We start from the raw sequence: 19,677 nt of genomic DNA on the forward strand, positions 1-19,677 counted from the left end.
GCTCCAGGGAAAACCTCGTCACTCTGCGCAGCAGCAGCTCGAGCACCTGAAGAATGGCCATCGTCGCGAACTTGTCCCGCGGAAATTCCTCCTATCTTACTCCGAAGACACAGAGTGAGGGAGGGGGGCTCTATCTCTCCCGCTCAAGTTTTCTAAACAACACGCTTTGTCGCGCGCGCGCGCGCGCGATAAGGGCGGAAGAATCCAGGCCCAGAGTAGGGGCTGCCACGTGACGCTGCAGCTCGTATTTATATACTATACGCGATTCGCCGCTACTCGCGTTTCACGCGCGACGTACGCGATTAATGTGCGAGTTTGTGTTGGAAGCGAGAGCGCGTTCGTGCTCGCCGGATGACTTATAATTCGCGATTAGCTTTATGATTGATTCGGCCGTTGCGTGCGCTGTTCAGCAGAGGGATCCGGTTGTGGGGTAGGTACACACCTATATACTACGTACGCACACAGCGAGTCGGTATTATTAACCGTAGTGTCTTGTAATTAATTGCCGTCGCGGTGAGCTTATTTGCCGCGGAGAACTGCGCACAGTGTGGACAGACGCGCAGTACCTTGCTGGGAAATTCTGATTGGGGCTGCCAGTTGCGACGTGCACAATGCAAGTTTGGCGGGTTATACGTTTATAAGAGAGAGACAGAGAGAGAGAGAGAGAGAGAGAGAGCGTAATTCTCATTATACATGTGCCGCACTTTGGCCGAACGTATCTGACTCAATGATAGCAAGACGATACTCTGATTATGATGGCTCGAATTAAAGCTGATCAAACACTTATACTGTACGTCGAAAGAATTTAATCGCGCGCGCGCGCAGAAGCGGACCGAGATATAGTTTTCTTCGCGCATTTCCTCTCTGACTTGTACGTATTTGATATTTGATGCGTATAATGTGTTTTTCTCGATTTATTTATGATGAGCAAAACACGCTCGCCCGCCGAGATGAGAAATTTCCGCGAACGCTACTACTCGTCAGCACGTATCTCTCGGAAAGTCTTCTATTTTTGTAGCCCAGTTCAGTTCCAGCGGCCGAACCTGCGAGCAGCTCTGAAGTTTGAGACGGTCTCATTTTGCAAAAGAAGACTTCAGCTTCTTCTCAAATGGAAATGCGATGAAGCTATCAAATTATAACGACGGCAGTGTTTGCGTATGGTTTCGCTGCAAAGGCCGCGCGCGCTGCTCTGCCGAGAAATCAATGCGCGCGTTACGTGTGTGCATTGCATTAGAAGTATGCGCACTACTGAAATAAGATAGCTACGTAAAGTTTGCCTTGCGTGTATAGTGAAATTTTCATTTCAACAGAACACCGCAACGCGTTGGCTTTTGCCCCGTATAACAGCCCCGTATTTTCACGAGGCACGTCGACCGACCAGCGCGCGAGATCCAATAAACCGATGTTTTGATTATTTACGACTTGAGTAATAATTTGCTTTGTTAATGCGGCTCTTTCATAGTTGTTCGCGCAGGTGCAGTATAATGTTATACGCCCCAATAAAATATTTTGCCATAACTATTCGGCACTTTCGGCCTAGGAGAGTTTAATATCGACTTTATACGCGCGATTATGTTTGATACAGGTTTTTATGGTATCTTCTTAGCCCTCGACCTCGTGTGTTCGCTCGGCTCACGACAGCGACAGCGCGGATTTCACCTTAATTTTTATTGCGCGCCATTGTCTCGCGCCTATACTTACTTTCACGACTGCGATGATATAGAAGCGACGGTTTTTGCCTTTGCCTGCCTCTGCTGAGTAATGAGTTTGTAATTGCTGATAAATGCTATTTTGATTTTTACCAGTCTTAAGCACTCGCAGAAATCATTATCTGTACGTGAATCAGCGTCGCGTCTGCTTTGATGGCTCACGTTTAATCGGCGTGTCTAATGCATTGTACGCCGGGAATTTTTCCGATCGGATGAATATTTTACCAGTGATTTCCAAAACGCGGACTATATTTGACTTCTGAAGGATAATCAGATATTCGGATCGTTTTAATTTAAAAATATTTCCTTTGTGCACGGCCAAGCCTTTGTGTCAACACACTGATGCTAGCGTCAATTAATTCAGAAGCACACACTTTCGCGAAAGTGTAATCATCCGACATTTACAGGCGAGTTATAGTTTGTATACGCGGTATGGCGTGGGCTCGCGGGCTGATAAAAATGTCGCACCTGCGGCTCTCTCGATTTGAAATATCACACACGGCTCTGAAAACGTGTACATCGTGCGTAATTCGGCATTGTTCCCAAGCTGCTTCTTTGTAAAATAGTAAGTATACTTGACCGCGCGTGCGTGAGCGCCCTAAACGGTGGAAAATTCGGTAAACTGAACTGCGTACCTGATGCAAGCATGCTTCTATGGTCCGCAGCGTCTTCTCCTCGAACTCGATCTCGATTCTTCGAAGCGACCGCGCTACAGCACGGATCCCGCGCACAGAACAGCTTTGTCCGCAGTTCCTCCAGAAACTCACATCTCACTCGCAGCTCTCACAGGCTCTTATTATTCTCGAATCCGGCAACGTCTCCGATCCACTAAGTTGCAAATCCGAATGTCTCTCCTCTAAAAATCCACCGCAACAACGATACAGGTATTTATTATTGGAGAGAAAAGGGGGAAAAAGAAGAAAGCAGCGACGCCGAGCACAGAGAAACGGGCACGTAAACAAAGCCGGCGTCCGGCAACTCGCGCGCGCTCGCCTTACTGATTCATCCTGCAGACGAGTGTATGGTATAGGTAGGTATGGCAAAGCCCCTCTCCGCTGCTGTCTCTTTCTCTCTCCTTCGGGGATACGCACGCACCCTCATCGATTCCCGGTCTCTCCCCCTTGTACGCGTAAGGGACTCTCTCTCTCTCTCTCTCTCTCTCCCCTCGCACACGCACTTTTTGAGGTTAGGAGGGGGTAGGCACGGTGTATGTTGGTGCGTAGCCAAGGACACGCCAGGGGCAAAGAGAAGAAGCTGGAAAAGACAGCATCTCCCGCTCTCTCGCACCCTTCGGACGAAAGGTCATGAGCCTTTTTCGTCGAATATAATGGCCGGCGTGCGTGTATTGCGAGATGTGCTCTATTATTGCGTTTTTGTTTTTAATCTCGAATTCTGCAGGCAAGTTGCGGGGTATTTAATGAAAAGTTCCAGCTCGCGTTGTTTGTGTGTGTTTGTGGGTTTTTGTTAGTTTCCTGCGCTGTTTTTTTTTCGCGAAGAGAGAGAGAGAGAGGGAGAGAGCAAAGTTCCATTCGCTGTAATCCCTTTTCAGCGCTCGCTTTATTTCGGCTCAACAATGGGGCTCGTGAAAGTTCTCCTTTCGATTGCGTCCTCCGTATACAAAACTGCAGTCGATTGTCGTCGTCGTCGTCGTCGTCGTCGTCGTCGTCGTCTCGTTAGGATCGTAAATATGTCGAGTTTTTATTAGGTCTCGCTGCTTTTGCGCGCGACAGTAGTGCGCAGTGTTCGCGTATACTTAGCAGGCTTGCGGTCGACTTAATGAAAAGTTTTTCGGTCGAATTCGGCTTAGCGGTTAACTCCGGTCCCCTGCGGTATATGCGGGAATGCAAAAGACTCGGCTCGTGCTTTACTGCGTTACCGAACGCGCGCGTCTCGTTATCTCGGCTCTTATCGGCTTACAATTACAACACAGCAAGCGAATTATGAATCGTCATTCGCCGTTCGCGACCGTATTAGAGAGAAAGAGGGAGCTAGGAGGGGAGGAGTCTCAGTCAAAATTGCTCGAGATCATCTTTTTTATTGTCTACTATCTGGCCTCTTATCTCGGGCAATCCCGCAAGAGTTACGGCGCTGCAAATCCTCTGGCCCTTTTTTCCGGGCCAGATTAGGAGCGCGAGGGATGCGCTCCCTCTTGCGCGCGAATACCTTGACAAATCGCCTTGGCTTCTTTCTCCTCGGCGCGCCGATTAGTCAACTGATTGGCTCTTCATAGGCCATAGGCGTGCGGCGGGGAGAGAAGAAAAATAAAACTAATAAAAGCGATCCGCCGGTCCGATAACTGATTAAGAAAGTTCCTGCTGGCTTCCTCGAAATTATTAATTTTATTCCAGCTCTTGCTCGCGTGACGCGCACTTGTGTATTAAGAAACTTTGCAGCGAAGAGAACTTTTCAATTCCTTCCCGATCAGCGCCGATTCTCGCGCGCACTCACTCTACTTCATCTCCGATCTCACGGGGCGAGCGTGTCCGCACAACTGGGATTCTAGTGAGCTGGTGTGTGAAGCGCGCGCGCGCGCACGAACGGTAGATGCTGCGCCCGCAGCGTCTCGCAGTCGACTGCTGCCGCTGCTGCCGCTGTGCCGGCCGCCGGGCCGCGGGGCGCCCCGCGCCAGCGTCGAAACTCGAAAGCGAGCAGTAGCGCACCGGAGCGGACTGCGGGCTGTACCTATGTGTATGGAGCGCGGAGTGAGAGGAAAACCGGCGGCCGCGAGGAAAGGTGAACGCGAGAACGGGCCACTGGCACGCGAAGAAGGGAGAGGAGAAGTGCCCCCTTTTTCGATGATGCATCGCATGCGGCTAGCATGGGCACACGCCGGGGTGGACGTCCTCTAGATGGCCGCGGATCGAGCTGCTATATAGTAGGTGGGAATCGTTGGCGGCGCCCGCGATTAGCGATTAGCTGGCCGGTTATGCAATCAGGACGCTAGCGACTAGCTGTCATCCTTCGCACACGCGTACGTACGAGAGCCAATAACTCCCAGTGCGCGTGTGCGTAGCAATTACAAGTCCAAGTCGCTATATATTTGCTATATTCGCTCATCAGGCGAGCCGCGTAGAGCTACGCGCATATTAGTCGTGTGTAGCCTTGCGCGCGCGTCCAGGCGCGCCTTAGCCTTTCTCCGCCGCTTTGCACAGCCGATGCGCGCTAAAGGCTGTTGACAATTTTTCAGAGCGAACCACGCCGATCCCCCGTGCACGGGCTCTCTCATTATACAGGCTTCTAATCACGCGCCTCAGTCTGCAGTGTATTCTTATTGCAAACATGCGAGCAGTTCCCTTGCGATTGCTCTTCTGGCCCGTATACACGCGCTATATAATATAATATAATATAGACACCTATAGGTATACACATATGACCGGGGAGGGGCGCGATGGCGCGCACGCGCCCGCACACATCAGCTCATTGGGTTTTACGAGGTGTCCTTTAGCTGGAGCTTGCCCTTCATCGGAAGCGTTATGAGATATAGCATGGCCAGTTTCATCTCGGCACTCCCTCGACCTCGAGGAGATTAGCTTTTGCCGTCGCTGCTCGTTTTTCAGTGTCGATTACTGATCGCTCTGTTTTGCATGCTTGACTATATACCTTGCTTACTTTACCACCGAAAATATCGGACAGCTCGTTCGAAACTAGTTGATCTGTTCGCCTTTACATTGACGAAAATCAGTAGCCCGGAGCCGTCCCGAATTGATCAGTCCCTAAATAGCGCGCCCGCTTGAGATTAGACCGCGTGCGTGTGTGCGCGGTGCGGCAAGTTCGCGCATACCGTGACTGCCGAGATGCAGCGCGACAGCGAAAAGGCTCGAGCGCCGGTGTAGAAACTATAGAAAGACGGTGATCGCTATGCTCCGCTCAAAATTCCGATCGCAGCTCCGCGGGACACAGCGGCTCACCCAATTCACCTAAGATGTGCGCCGCTCTGCATGGTAACCGCCGGCCTCGCGTATAATCACATCATATAAAATGCTTGTATGTATATAGCTTGTTCCGTTTCTTCCAGAGCGAGTTTCTCGAGGGCCAGCAGCTGGCCGGACCCATTGTCCGATCAGTCTCGGCTCTATGCTCGGCGTTCCCGCTCCTTATTCTATTACATACACACTTCAATTCCTTCGATTTCTCGATTGCTCGATTGCTCGATTTCTCTTGTAAGTTATGGTCCAGCGCAGTTGATCGCAGTTTGGTTGAGCCTCGTAAATCGCATTTGAATTCTTATTGCGACTTGAAATTGAATAATCGCAATCCATTTATCCGCAGAGCGCCGTGCCGCGCAACGTAACGCGTTAACGGGCAGTGCTGAGGGGGAGCTGATTTATCGATGTCTGCCGAAGCTATATATGATTCACTCCCATTATCTGCCCATGCGAATTCGCGTAAAATATACTTAGTCGAATATGCAGGAAAAATGAGAAGTACAGCATTTGTCGCAATAGATACATGTGACATGTGTATACAGTAGACACAGCCGACTCAGGTATAATGGCCCTTCGAGCTTCGGCCGTCAGAGTGCCTCTCGCGCGGAATTTCCTTTGACGCGAGCCGCGAGGAAAAATTGGTGGGGGGGCATTTTCGCAGAGCTCCAAGTCTGTAATTCGTGCGCGAGATTCGCTGCAGAGGAGTAGGCAATTATGGTATAATTTATACTGCGCATACAATATCTATTTGAGCGCTTATATACGCTCGCTCAGCTGCGCCACCGTTCCAGCAGATGATACCTCGCCAGGACATTCTTTCTCGGCCCGCGGGCGGTTCGTTCATTTTTTATATTCACACCTCCTCTACGTATCAGTATTTATTCCGATTCCAGGCAAATAAAGGGCTGAGAATTTTCATAAACTCCTCGGCGACTGCGATGCGCTGCAGCCGGCTATGCGTAAATTAAAAACAAACAGCGGCTCCGAGAAAGCGAACGCGGATTCCTGCGCAATGATAATTATTTTCAAATTTTACAAAACAGAGCATAAAATACAATGCCAGAGTTTTTTAGAGCCCTTTGTTAAGTAATTCCCATACTGTTGAAATGCAAAGCTTGAAACGGTGTGAAAATTAAACAGAACTACAGAAAGCGAAAGAAAGCTCTTTCATTACACTTCTAGGCAGGAATACACGGGTCACGGACGGTTTCGTTAAATCTCAGAGGCGAGCATTTTCTAAAACGAGTACAAAATAGTAATCTCTCGAATGACAAGGCATATTGCATTCACGGACCAGTTTTTATGAAAAACGAGATAAAATCTCGCTCTCTCTCTCTGTCTCTCTCTCTCGTTATACTAGGCGCTGCCGAATGCGATGTTGCACAAAGGTGGCTGTTTCACGCTCACAGCAGAGCGTCGATCGATCGCCGGCAGGGAAGCTCCGCTGGACAGGATGCAGATGCCGCGAGAAAGTCTATTTGCCCTTTTTTGCGCAGGTGTCGGATTGCCTCCGGGCAATACGCCTCACTAAGCAGCTAAGGCAGCTCTCTAAGCTTCCGCTGTCTGGCAGGGATAAGGATGGTATTACAGAGGAGTCACCCCTGGAGTATAATCCTACCTTTGGGCGTTAATTACTTTGACTCGCGGAGAATTGCGTGCATAAATACTTACTAGACTTGTAATTACTTGGAATCGTTTTTTTATTTTATTTTTTGTTAACAAAAAATACGCACGAATAATAGCATCCACAAGAGAGTTTTTTCTTCGCTCTTTTCACTCCAGTCGGTGTGGTAAATTGTATTGTACTCTATGCTGGACTGCACTCTGAAGAAGTTCATTCATCGGGGAGCGTCTCTGGGCCCTGAAATTCACACGACCAAAATTAATTGCCTGCTTGTGCATTGTTGATCATTAAGAAGATAATCTGTTAATTTAATTTTGAAAAATCAATTGAGCAACCATCTGAATAGAAATGTTTAACATGCGCAAAATACTGAACAAGAAATATTACCACTTGTGTGAAACAATCGCCAGCCATCATCTGATCTCTGTGGATCATCTGACGCATCCAACTATCATGGGTCAATCTACGGTAAGGCTGAAAAGAATAAAATTGAAATTATCAAACACTATAGAGTAAGATGATCTTAAAGTATACAAAATTCATCAGTCATCAGCTAAAGCTAGTATTATTGTAGACGCACAGAATCAGTGTTTTCTTATATATCTTCTTATAACATAATTAACGTTACTTGGCTCTCGCAGAGAAGCGCGACTTATTAATGAGAATTAAAAATAAAACGTACTAAGGTAAAAGAAAAGCTCGATTTAATGGCCATGTTAATTGTACATTGACTGTTGCAAACTAGAGGTATACCATCGGGAATCCACACGGAGCTAACCTTAAAATGTTACGTAAAAATCTCCGTCTACTTACGTTTCCGAACATAGCCTTCGTTATCAAGGTACTCGTAATTTGGTACGAGTACATAAGGGTCCCGATGATCAGCAGGGGCGGCAGTGCCTCGTACCACATCTTGGTTTAATTGAAAGACTAACAAAGCTGACAATTCTTACGGCTGTAATTCGCTCCTGATGCAGTTTCGGAGCGAAACTCACAAAAGCTGCAAAGCTGTATCAGCTGCGCAAGTCCAAGCAGACGTCATCTTACTATATCTATTAGATCTTACCTATATATGTTTTCTTTTATCGCGCATGCGTCGCTATATTTTGCGCCCTTTATTAAATATTATATTACAATTTACATTCTTTATACATTTTTTTGCTAAGTGTGTGTCTAAAGCTTTCGCAAAAAAAGGACCCATAAACTTTTGTGACGAATAATCTAATAATATATTGTAAAAATGTAAAAAATCAGAAGCTGCGAGACGATGTCGGGATGATAGCCTTACACCAGTGTGTATAGTTGCAATCAGCTGTTTGACGCGTGTTTTTACCGTTTCATTTTTTTCACTGATGATGGCTGATGCATAATAAGTATATACTCTGGCCACTGCACGCGGGCGTATTTTTTCCCTCATTTATCTGGTCTAACCCACCTAACAGAACATCAGCGTCGCGAAAGAGAGGCTCGTCGGCCAGCGAACGAGTCATATATATATATATATATATATAATTGTGCTCATGTATCGAAGTGATAAAAAAGAGACCGCGTGTTGTTGACTTGTTGCCGGCACCGAAAAACGTATATGAAAAGGTAGGAGCCGCTCTCACTGGTATACGTGTATTGTATTTCGATTGCAAGCGCGGTTTTTGCTCTCATAATGCATCATGCTATCGGCATTATTATTTAAATTGCGGGATCGCAACGAGACAATGGTTTCGTTTGGAAAATGCTGATGGAATTCATATTTGCGAAATTTTTATTCGATTTTCAATCGCTGTAACTTATATAATTCATATATAATAACATCGCAAATTCAAGCTGACTTATATATATATATATATATATATATATATATATATATATATATATATATATATATATATATATATATATATATATAAAATGATAATCACGAAATTACACAGTATTATTTCTTGTTCAGATTAGATATCAATGTTAATATATACACTTAATAACGGTTTTTCGATATAATCATCATATTATACATGATCTTTTCTTCGTGTAGCGTTCATCTATATACGTATAAACCTCGCTCCTACGCAACGTGTAAGTCTGGAATAATAAACGCGGTGTCAACAGTAGAAGGAAATCATAATATAAACTGTCCCCTCACAAACTGTGGCTTTCTGTATTTGAATGATTGACTTGCAGTATAGAAGTGTAGAGTTTATGCTGCAGTCTAGCTTTCATCAAAATGGTTAGTAACACATCTCATTTGGAAGCACTTTCAATTAATATTAATGATATAGCTGCACTGTTGTGTAGTTTTAGCATGCTAATATGACTGCTTAAAAAATCTTTCTTTGAAAAGTATTCGTTCATTCATAAAAATAATTGTTTCATAATTTCAGGCCAACTCGAAGCAATTTCAACCACCAAGGATGTTGTTGAGGATATATTCCTTGATAGTGCTTGCATTGGACCTCACAACATTACTTGTGGGAATTTGGTTTGCGATACTTCTCGCAATTTACAGAACATTTAGACCACCATCTCTAAAAAATGTTCACGGGGAAGTAGCAATGGTATGTGAACAATCTATTAACTGTATCTAAAATTGTTCGCAAAGGTTGATGAAATATTATGTTTGCAATGTTTTAGGTGATCGGTGCTGGACGAGGAGTAGGCAGGGAAATGGCTGTGCAGCTGGCGCAACTCGGTGTAAGTGTAGCCTGTATAGATTTGAATACAGAGAACTGTCAAGCGACGGCAAACAGAGCACTACAGCTATCTGGAACAGCAAAATCATATACCTGTGATGTGACTAATGAGAAACAAGTGGCAGCTACTGTCCAGGCCATTAGAATAGAGTTAGGAGAAGTGACAATGCTGTTTCACTGTTGCGGAGTTCCAAGTCCTCGAGCTTTGGATCAAGATCCAGTCGAAATCAAGAGTACAATGGACCTGGCTATTCTGAGTCATTTTTGGGTAAATTATTACATACTAAATTTATTTGTAAACTTCATGGCTAAAGCATGCTTGCACATTCAGCTCTTGGATACAGTTCTTCCCGGAATGCAAAGACTTAATAAGGGTCATATTGTTGTCTTGTCGTCGGTAGCTGGCTTATCTGGTGGAACAAGCCGGGGATCGCGTATTCCCTTGTCAACTGCTCAATTTGCAGTGCAAGGCTTTGCACAATCACTGCAGAGTGAACTGAGACATGCCAATAGCAACGTATTAGTAACTTTAGTTCATGTATATCCATTTATTATCGGAGCGGAGGCTGCTAAAGACATTCGATTTAGGTAATTTTTCAACAATACCTAACTTTCTGAATTTCCATAAACCAAATTGTAAGATTAAAATAAATCGTTATTCTAGAATACCTAGCTACTTTGGTACTATGCAAGCTAGCGAGGCTGCGAGACGGATATTAGATGGAGTCAGAAGAAATTATGCTGAATTTAGTGTGCCTGGATACCTTTTGTATTTAGGTCATGTATTGAGGTAATAAATTCGTAAATTCAAGCAATTTTTTCTGTAACAACTTGATTTATTCATAATCATAATTTTGGACTTGTCATTTTCAGAATACTGCCAAAGAAAGCATCCTTTATGTTACGAGATTTACTAGACACTGGTGTTGACTTTGCATGAGTCTGAAAAACATTAGCTCCAAAATATAGATGATAAATTTATAGACATTTAATTTTGATACTCATACTTATGATATTTTTTCGTCATAAATATATGTAATAAATTTCGCTTCTGCTTCATCAAGAGATAAGATCATTGTAATACTTTTTTTTTTGTTTATTTAATTTACATAATTATGGACCTATATTTATTTATACAGTTCATTTATTGTCCATATCGTACAAAACTTATACACGATGTGATTTGAAAATATGGCCTTGAAAAAAAATCGTATACTCGTGCCCACAAACATTAGACGGAAATAAATCTTGTCCTTTAAGAAGTTAATGTGCTTGCTTACATACTTCGCATAAATAGAAAACTTTTCGGAGTAAATCAGAGAAAGTCGAGTTGAGAATGAAAAGACAAAAAGACCATATTTTCAAAAATTAATCCAACAGCCTTTGTACTCATAATAAAATATACACAGGAATCGTAAAAAAGGTAGTCTATTATTCTAAACCAGGCGGAGCAGGTTCCAAATTTTCGAGGTCAGCTGGGTCTTGACGTTCCATGGGGAAATCTCCAGGAGGCGCCTGTAAAAATTGTATAAAATTGTTAAAAGTGTAAAAATTAATATCTTCTTTTTTTTACTCAAGTAAAGGTGAAACTTACAATATCAAAGTCATCATGCATCATTATTGGTGGTTTTCCTCTGATCACATCCATAATTGATTGGGGTATAACAGCTTTCTAGAAAACGAATTATGGAAACTTATCAGTATGATGCACATGAGTAACAACATCCATCGATCAAGACGTAAATATTACGTAGCAAAATATTTGTACTGATTTAGATTTGTACGAAGGAAATAAAGAATATTAATGCTTCGCAATTTTTACCTGGTTCTCAGCAAAAGCTTCCACGTGCTCCACGAGTGGCGCCCGCATGTTTGGCGCCATTTTCAGCGCTTCGACGAGCTGCGCAGGAGGTAACTGAAGCACGACCGCAAAACTCTGCGGCTGAGTCCTTTCACAACACTTAACAAAGCCCTCCCACACCTTGGGCTGCTTCCAAACTTGCTTCAGTATCAGACGTTGCAGAATATTCATAACAAATCCTATCAATCGTGGATATAGGGTCAAACTTTGTATCACAGTTCGCATTAACAACGTTGGCAGGGGAGTCATGTCCATAAGCTGCTGCATCACCACTGCCACCGTTTCCTGATTGAAAATTGTTTTTTCAGCAAAGCATAATGATGTCGCTGAAATCATAAAAATTTACTCGTAAGACACTCGATAAAAATTAGCAACTTTGTTAGAACAAATAATATAGTACAAAAATAATAACCAACCTTTTATAACAGTCTTCAGTTCAGCTTTGCTAGGCTCTATATTATGGAGAGCAATCAATAGCTCCGCAGGTGTGAGCGGCAAGGTATGAGTCACTCCACTCTCGTTGTTGTGTGTACCTAGCAATCTATTGAATACTTCCTTCACAGACACAGGATTTAATTTGATCAGTTTTGGCAAAGCTGCGATGACTTCCTTTTTCGACAAACCATTGAGTACGGGTATCAAAAAGCGAACGTCGGAGACTCTCGCCTGGTAAAGTTCTCGAACTTTGGCAACCAATTCGGGACTCGGCGTAGCTGGTAAAGAATATTTATTTTATTAGAAAAATTGAAATCGAATTGGTAGATCTTTTATAAGTTAGGTATTCAAAATAATAGTCACCCTTCTCAGTAAGAATATGAATGATCCTCATAATCAGCATTTCCGCTCCTTTGGGACATTTTTCCACCAATTCCAGCAACTGCGGACTTTCCATCCCCAGGCTCTTGACCGGCGTTTCGATTAACCTGAGCACAATTCTCTTGACCTCTGCACTCATAGAGGTGTATACACGTGCTAGTTCGTGTACAAGACTTTGATTTTCCGTGAGAAGCGCGAGGTAGAGACTGAGGCAGGCACGAGTCGTCGACTCGGTCCAGTTCTCTTCTAACTGCGATCTACCTCTGTCTTGACCGAAAACTATTTCTGGAGGATTTGGCAAACGTAAGAATCCCAGGTACAACCCCGCATATTCCTCAATCATTTTACTGAGGTCTGGACGAGCGTACAGCCGGACTACCAATTGGATTGCATTTTCACGGATCTGCATCATAATTAACAGCATTATAATTAAGGCATTTGCCAATACATTATTGAATGGATTTTGTGTGAGATAAGCTTACCATGTTATTCTCGTGTCCAGTGTGACACAATAGTACGTTGAGGAAAATTAGTTGCTTCGTCGGCCTCCTTATGACGAGGTCTTTAAGCAATATCAATGGAGTTAAACCTCTTGTCTCCTCTGACGAGATACTCTTCAGCGCCTCGACAGCGTCTTCCGTTATGAGAGGCGCCTCGAGGTAAAGTCTTGTCAGCAGTACATCCCGATCCTTGCCCTGTATGTTGTCGATGGCCGAGACCAAGGTGCATAGCAAAAAGTTATACGCTTGATGAGGCGCTTCCGTTGGTTTTGAGCATAGGATCGTTCGGCGTTGGAAACCTTGGAGCAACGCGTACTCCTCGTATAACCAACAGAGCGCCAATTCTAGGCGTGTCCGCATGTCCTCGGTTATGTGGCGTAAAATTGCTTCCTTCACGTATGGGTTGAACGTCGCCGCTAGAGTCGTCAGAATCTTCATTCTGAGAAAAAAGTTATGTGTTCACGGTTATGGAATTTGAATTTTTGTTGAATAAAGATTCAAGGTTTTGAAAGCATCACAGATACATACCTGACGTTGGCGACACCTCCAAGAATCACACTTTTTTCCGTCCCGAGAATTCTGTTAACTGCCATGAGCAACATCTTATCTCTCGTTTCCTTGAGAAGAGGCTTCGTCACCTCCGAAAGTTTCAAGGACTTGAGACGACTCCTGGCCTTGGCTAAGGATTTTTCATGTGCCTCTAGTGATGCCTTAGCCTGCTGTTCTTTTTCCCTATCCTTTTCTCGCTTTCGTTCTCGCTTGACCTCCGCGACACTGATGGTGGGATTCTTTATCAGATCCTCCATGACTATGTCAACCTCCTTTTCTTTTGTTATTTTCGTTTTCTTCTCCTTGGCTTGTTTTATTTGCACTGACAGCAGCTTTGCTATGACCTGCCGTTGTTTGGTCGTATCTGCTGTGGCTGTTGGCTGGTACTCTCTTGAGAATACTGACGTCATGATGTCCGGTACCCAAGCCTATGATGAATTTTGGCATTATAAACAACAATCTATATATATACACACACACATATACATATCACAGGAATCATTGTCATATGAAATTTATAAATTCTTACCATACTGTCCATGACTAATTCTGCAGCAATTTCAACACTAAGCCTCTCAGCAATGTAATTTTCAGAGAGTTCTATCAACTCTGGCACTTTTGGAGGAGGAACTGGCAGAGGTACAGGCTCTTCTTCCATGGGTATAACAGGAATCTCAGACCTTGCTTTCTTTGCAGCAATGACAGCAGCACTTTCCTGTTGTCGTTTCTTCGCTCTCCTGATTTCTTCAGGCTTTGGGAAGTACTTAAGGATTTCATTCTCCTTGCAACCTAGTTGCGTGAGCTGTCTGGCAATTGGCTGAGCATATTCTACACTCGCCGGATGTTTCAGAAGCCCAAATAATGTGAGTTTCAGCTGCTTTTGTACACTAGTCACTTGGGAATCCGACAGTGTAGGTGGCAAATCACTCTGCAACCTCTGCATTGCTTGTATGACGTTTGGCATGAATTGAGGCCTCATTTTTGCAATCAGGGATAACGAGCCCATGCATGTTATCAAATTGACACTGCTCACGTGAGGAGATCCAAAGAATTTTATCAGAAGGTCCATGACGTGATTAGCTTCCTCTTCCAACTTTCTTCTACGAGCTATCTTCAGTGTCAGAGGTACATCTTCCAATGAAAAGTCATCGGGTTTCTTTGGTGAGTCTGGATCTGGATATGTTTGGATCAACACTACTCCTTCCAGGAATTTCAATGCCTGCGTACGTATCCTAAAAACAAAATAAATGTTAAATAACATCTTCTGACTGATTTTAACATGATCATATTATCATTATAACTCACCCATCATTATCACTGTCAATCATATTTATAATTTGAATTTTCAAATTACTTATTTGCGTCCACGTATTTTCCATATCCGGGGTTACGACTTGAGCACTAGCTGCCCATTTTAAAGTGGCCCTCAGGATTCTTCCGCTTGCCCTTAAAGCTCGTTTGGCAACGACCGGCGCTGGATCGGTGATTAGTCTTAATAAAACTAGTATAATTCTAGGGATAGCATCGGGTTTCTTTACTCTGTAAAATGACAATACTTGTAAGTTCTCACTAGTTAAAAAATTAGGTTTATATATTTATAATTGTGCATTTCAAAAAGATATTCTTACCCTGCTTCTTCTATAAATCCTGCTATAGTTTTCCTGACCTCTGCATTTCTGTCGATTGCAAATTGTAATATGTCATCTAGATAAACATTCAAGAGTAAATGTTCCTTATTCAGTAGAATTTCTTGTGCCTTGCACAAATTTTGCACTTTGACAGAGTCATTGGTACTTATGGTAGCTTCATTTAGCCACTCTGCAACCTGAGAAAAACATTTGAAAGAACGATTATAATCTCAAAATGTCAATCTAATATTTAAGTTATTACTGCATAGGTTCTTCATTTTAGAATTAGAAAGTGTATAAACATTGCAAACGAGAGAAGCGTTGCTTAGGTTATGCAATACTTACCATATCTCCTGAGCTTTTTTCCGGCTCGGCACGTCGGTGAATTCGAGGATCCATTTTCGTAAAAATGTATACGTGCTAGAATTCGTATGTGTTAGAAAAATTCTAAAAAATGTCAAAACTCTAACGGCGAGTTCGTTTGTTTGGCATGATTTGAGGTTATGTCGAGTGTCGGGACATATAGATGTAGGAAAGAGACGCTAAATAGTGCTGGACTGCTCTCCGACTCCGTCGCCGGCCTCGCCGCTCGGTAAAGTAACCGAATTGAAGCTTTTATATATATATATATATATACACACACACACTTATGTGATGGAAAGAGAAAGCAGACCTTTCGCGTAGGTAACGTTGCCTGCGTATATAGGTATTAGGTATATACTCGGTGTGCAGACGTTGGTTTCACGTTAATTCACAATTGGTAGCGTCAGACGCGCGCGTGATTTGAATCAACAAAACGTTGATCAATAATTTAATAAATGCTCCGAGTTTGCGTTTATTCTCCAAGCACAAGTCAAAACTGAGAAGTGAACTGGAGCGTGGCTCGAACTAGTCTGTCTCTGGGGTGCTCTTCTCTGCCGCACGTAGCCTCCGTTCCCTCCACCTGGTAGGTCCGGGTGCTGAAGAGGGATGCTGACGGCCGTGGTGGTGGGAAGGTCTCCGCCTCGGCTGGATTCTGTCCCCTCCTCCCCCGTGTCTCTGGGTCCGGGAGAGGGATGTCAGTGGCCAGAGCGGCGGCAAAGCCAGGTAAACCCCCGAAGTAAAAGGCCTCGTCCTAATCCTGCCAGACGGCGCCTGGGCATTCCCAGGTCCTCATTAGCCGTCGTCTCGGGTCTAGGTTTTATGGCGTTTTTTATTGCCCTCTTTATGTGCTATAGCCCTTCGAGCGATGAGTCATAACCCCGCATTTTACTATCTTGTTTGTCGCGTTTCAAGTATATGCCTTGAATCTCTTGCGTTTTGCAGTTTTGAGATTCGCGCCCGCGCGTCTCGCGAGAGTCGCGAGTTAGCCGCGGTTTTAATGGTGGCGCCCTATTCGTTACGTTACACATGGCAATATAACCAAGAGCGTCTGCTTGATGATACGTCATCAACATGGCGGCCGTAGACGTGATAACAGTGCACAATTTGTATGGGACGGATTCGTTTTTTTAAAATTATGATTAAATAGCTTAACTGACAGGAAATAGAGCAAGGTGATAAAATAAGAGACGATATGCTAGATGATAGGGGTGTGCATTTCGCGCCTCCACCCTCCTTCTACATTTGGGTAATTTCTTTTTTATTTCTTATCTCGGAACTTTACACTCATCGAAACCGAGTAAAAATCGATTGCGATGCAAAATTGAACGCTCTTTCGACTGGTGCAGGTCGTTTTACTGTACGTTAAGCCGCCCGGCTGAAAATAATCATATGATTATCATATTAGCAATCATATGATAATGATATGATAATGATATGATAATTATATGATAGAATTGGCTCTCACTTAATGGATCAAATAGATATATCTAATTTAGTTTTGTTAAATAATGGTGATCGCACTTTTTTACATAATAATATAAACTTTGCAAATACAAAATGAAAAGTACTTGATGATTCACTCTCAAGTGACCATCTTCCTATTCATATCAACATAATTCTAAATTATGATAGTCCCAATATGAAACCTAATACACATAAAATTAGTTTGAAAACAATTGATTGGTCTTTATTTAATGACTATTTAAATGATATCTCGCAATCTTTAGGTAATAATTACAATCACAACACTAAAAGTATTACAGACAAATATTCCTTCTTTTTAAATCATATTATTAAAGCTATAGATTTATCAAAACATAATTGCAATAAAACTTTAGGTACTAACAAAGATAATAATAAGGCTAAATTTAAATCTAAAAATACTAGTGCCCCCTAGTGAGATGATGAGTGTGATAAACTAATCTCCATTAGGAAAGATTCGTATAAGAACTTTTCAACCAATGTTTCCCTTGAAAATTTGATTAATTTAAAAAAACTAGCGATTAAGATTAACGAAACGAGGATTAAGAAATATGAAAATTGATAAATTAAAAATTTACTGAATCTTTAAATGAAGATGTACCTTTAAGTTATGCATGGGATGTTGTTAAAAAATTAAAAAATTGCATTTTAAATAACTCCAGTCAATTTATGAATGATATGAAATATATCAATTCTGCTAATACTTTTATAGCTGAATTTACAAAACCTTATCCTTTTTATATTACTCCACCTTCTATTAATCAGATATGTGTTCAACCAAATTGTTTGCAGTAGGATAACAGTATTTTAAGTAACAATTTCTCTACTGATGAATTCAACGACGCTATTAATACCCTCAAACTAAAAAGTGCTCCTGGCCTTGATCAGATTTGCAACCTTTTAATATAAAAATTGCCTTTTTCCTTTTCAGATAATATTCTTTCTCTATTAAACGAAATATTTATCAAAGGTTATTTTCCAGAAGAGTGGAAGACATTTCTTGTAATATTGATTCCGAAAAGTGTTCCTGGCAAAGTTAGACCTATAGCTTTAGCTTCATGTTTTCTTAAATGTCTTGAAAAAATGATTCATTTTAGACTTAACTATTATTTAGAACATAACAATATACTATCAAATACCCAATTTGGATTGCGACGTAGCATATCTTGCATTGATTGTTTATCCATACTTACTTCCGATATATATGCCTCATTAGCCAATGATCAATTTATCGTTGTTGTTTTTTTAGATATTAAAGGTGCTTTTGATTGTGTCAATCCAAATATTTTATTACAAGACTTACTAGATATAAATGTACCTTACAACATTCGTATGTTTATTTATAATTTATTAAGTAATAGACAATTATTCTTTAAAACAAACAATAACATTGATGGTCCATTTATTATTGATTATGATTACCTCAAGGATGCATTTGAAGCCCCATTAGTTATAATATTTACACCAGAAATGCTTTTCAACATATTGAAAATAAGTGTAATATTCTTCAATTTGCTGACGACACAGTTGTTTATTGTATGGATGATAATATTGATAATGCCATCTTATCTATTCAAAAAAGTATTGATTCTCTATCTAAATATTGTAAAGAAAGAAATCTTATTTTAGCACCTGAAAAAACTAATCTTCTCATATACTCGAGAGAAAAAAATAAAAATAACTACTCAATCAATATACACGACGAACCTGTATATCCTACTAATAAAGCTACCTACTTAGGTATAATTTTTGATGATCAACTATCATGGAAATATCATATTGAATATATGATATTTCATTTGACAGAACTTTGTAGCACGTTGCTAAAAGTGAAATACCCCTATAGTTATTGCAGTCTGTCTTATCGCCCTTTTTAAAAATCGGTATAATGATAGATTCCTTCCAATTTTCGGGTATTGTTTCATTTTTCCAGATGGCACATACTAGTTTATAGATTTTGAAAGTGAGCTCGACGCCCCCATATTTGAGTAACTCAGCTAATAATAATACCGTTATCATTGCTGGCTTCGTGCAGGCTTTCCTTACCTATAGTAGGCCTAAACATTTCCTCCCTATCTATTTTAGCATTGAAATCGCCTAATACTATTCTTGTGTCGTAAGACGCGAACTGGTCGATTACCTACTCTAAAGTTTCGTAATAGAGATCCTTAGCTTCTTCTTCTTTGTCCTCCGTAGGACAGTGTACATTAATAAATACATATCTATACCATTCACCTTCGATAATGATGTACGAGAGCCTATCATTGACGGATTTGAAACTTTTAACCGAATGTACGATGCTTTTGCTTACGAGAAATCCGGTGCCTAGAGATCCCCCACTCCCGGCCCCATACAGGTACGTGAAGTTACCCGATGCTAGTACTCCGCCATCTGGCCACCGCGATTCCTGTATTGCTACCAAATCTAGATTGTACCTATCAGCTTCCTTTACGAGTTCTTTAAACGCACCTGCTCTGTATAGACTGCGAACATTCCAAGTTCCGACCCTTAAGTCCCTTTTGGTTCGGATTTGAT

At 42.1% G+C, this 19,677-nt stretch overlaps 4 protein-coding genes across 11 annotated transcripts in view; 1 reads left to right on the forward strand and 3 right to left on the reverse strand.

The window, feature by feature from the left end:
• LOC100115646 (biglycan) overlaps positions 1–4,355 on the reverse strand; it is a 33,148-nt gene extending 28,793 nt beyond the window's left edge. Inside the window, exons 1-2 of one of the 4 annotated variants that reach the window (XM_003428059.5) lie at positions 3,873–4,355; positions 2,345–2,565 (exon numbers count right to left, since the gene is read on the reverse strand). In XM_003428059.5, coding sequence (XP_003428107.1) covers positions 2,345–2,357 — 13 coding nt within the window. In that variant the 5' untranslated portion in view covers positions 2,358–2,565; positions 3,873–4,355. The other 3 variants (XM_008216350.4, XM_001600263.6, XM_016989782.3) reach the window with 3 other exon arrangements.
• LOC100115605 (17-beta-hydroxysteroid dehydrogenase 13) lies at positions 279–11,753 on the forward strand. 5 transcript variants are annotated; one of them, XM_031930478.2, is made up of 7 exons: positions 279–430; positions 9,289–9,480; positions 9,635–9,808; positions 9,885–10,211; positions 10,275–10,531; positions 10,608–10,733; positions 10,817–11,752. In XM_031930478.2, the coding sequence occupies exons 2-7, from the start codon at positions 9,478–9,480 to the stop codon at positions 10,881–10,883; spliced, it is 954 nt and encodes a 317-aa protein (XP_031786338.1). In that variant the 5' UTR covers positions 279–430; positions 9,289–9,477; the 3' UTR covers positions 10,884–11,752. The 5 variants fall into 5 exon arrangements, with proteins under 5 accessions (XP_031786338.1, XP_032454764.1, XP_032454762.1 ...); XM_032598873.1 differs by lacking the exon at positions 279–430 and adding an exon at positions 4,569–4,584 and having other exon boundaries at positions 10,817–11,753; XM_032598871.1 differs by lacking the exon at positions 279–430 and adding an exon at positions 4,574–4,588 and having other exon boundaries at positions 10,817–11,753.
• LOC107982175 lies at positions 7,318–8,548 on the reverse strand. Its single transcript, XM_016989783.3, has 3 exons — positions 8,073–8,548; positions 7,647–7,733; positions 7,318–7,496 (listed from the first exon to the last, which is right to left on the reverse strand). Exons 1-3 carry the CDS (start codon positions 8,169–8,171, stop codon positions 7,470–7,472), a joined length of 213 nt encoding a protein of 70 aa, XP_016845272.1. The 5' UTR covers positions 8,172–8,548; the 3' UTR covers positions 7,318–7,469.
• On the reverse strand, positions 10,775–16,197 carry LOC100115565 (symplekin). The gene is made up of 11 exons (XM_001600204.6): positions 15,643–16,197; positions 15,298–15,494; positions 14,975–15,208; positions 14,199–14,901; positions 13,649–14,097; positions 13,103–13,559; positions 12,603–13,023; positions 12,221–12,517; positions 11,766–12,130; positions 11,538–11,615; positions 10,775–11,458 (listed from the first exon to the last, which is right to left on the reverse strand). Exons 1-11 carry the CDS (start codon positions 15,694–15,696, stop codon positions 11,375–11,377), a joined length of 3,339 nt encoding a protein of 1,112 aa, XP_001600254.1. The 5' UTR covers positions 15,697–16,197; the 3' UTR covers positions 10,775–11,374.
• Between the last annotated feature and the right edge of the window lie 3,480 nt (positions 16,198–19,677).

The sequence above is a fragment of the Nasonia vitripennis genome, chromosome 4 (assembly GCF_009193385.2).
Source record: "Nasonia vitripennis strain AsymCx chromosome 4, Nvit_psr_1.1, whole genome shotgun sequence".
Lineage (NCBI taxonomy): Eukaryota > Metazoa > Arthropoda > Insecta > Hymenoptera > Pteromalidae > Nasonia > Nasonia vitripennis.

Coding starts and splice junctions, on each gene's coding strand:
- LOC100115605 (XM_031930478.2), top strand. Junction 10,212..10,274: donor CTATTCTGAGTCATTTTTGG/GTAAATTATTAC, acceptor TTGCACATTCAG/CTCTTGGATACAGTTCTTCC. Junction 10,734..10,816: donor TATTTAGGTCATGTATTGAG/GTAATAAATTCG, acceptor TGTCATTTTCAG/AATACTGCCAAAGAAAGCAT.
- LOC107982175 (XM_016989783.3), bottom strand. CDS start 8,171: ATGTGGTACGAGGCACTGCCGCCCCTGCTGATCATCGGGACCCTTATG. Junction 7,734..8,072: donor CGAAGGCTATGTTCGGAAAC/GTAAGTAGACGG, acceptor TATTCTTTTCAG/CCTTACCGTAGATTGACCCA. Junction 7,497..7,646: donor GCGATTGTTTCACACAAGTG/GTAATATTTCTT, acceptor TGTGAATTTCAG/GGCCCAGAGACGCTCCCCGA.
- LOC100115565 (XM_001600204.6), bottom strand. CDS start 15,696: ATGGATCCTCGAATTCACCGACGTGCCGAGCCGGAAAAAAGCTCAGGA. Junction 13,560..13,648: donor GGAGGTGTCGCCAACGTCAG/GTATGTATCTGT, acceptor CTTTTTTCTCAG/AATGAAGATTCTGACGACTC. Junction 13,024..13,102: donor CTGGACACGAGAATAACATG/GTAAGCTTATCT, acceptor ATTATGATGCAG/ATCCGTGAAAATGCAATCCA.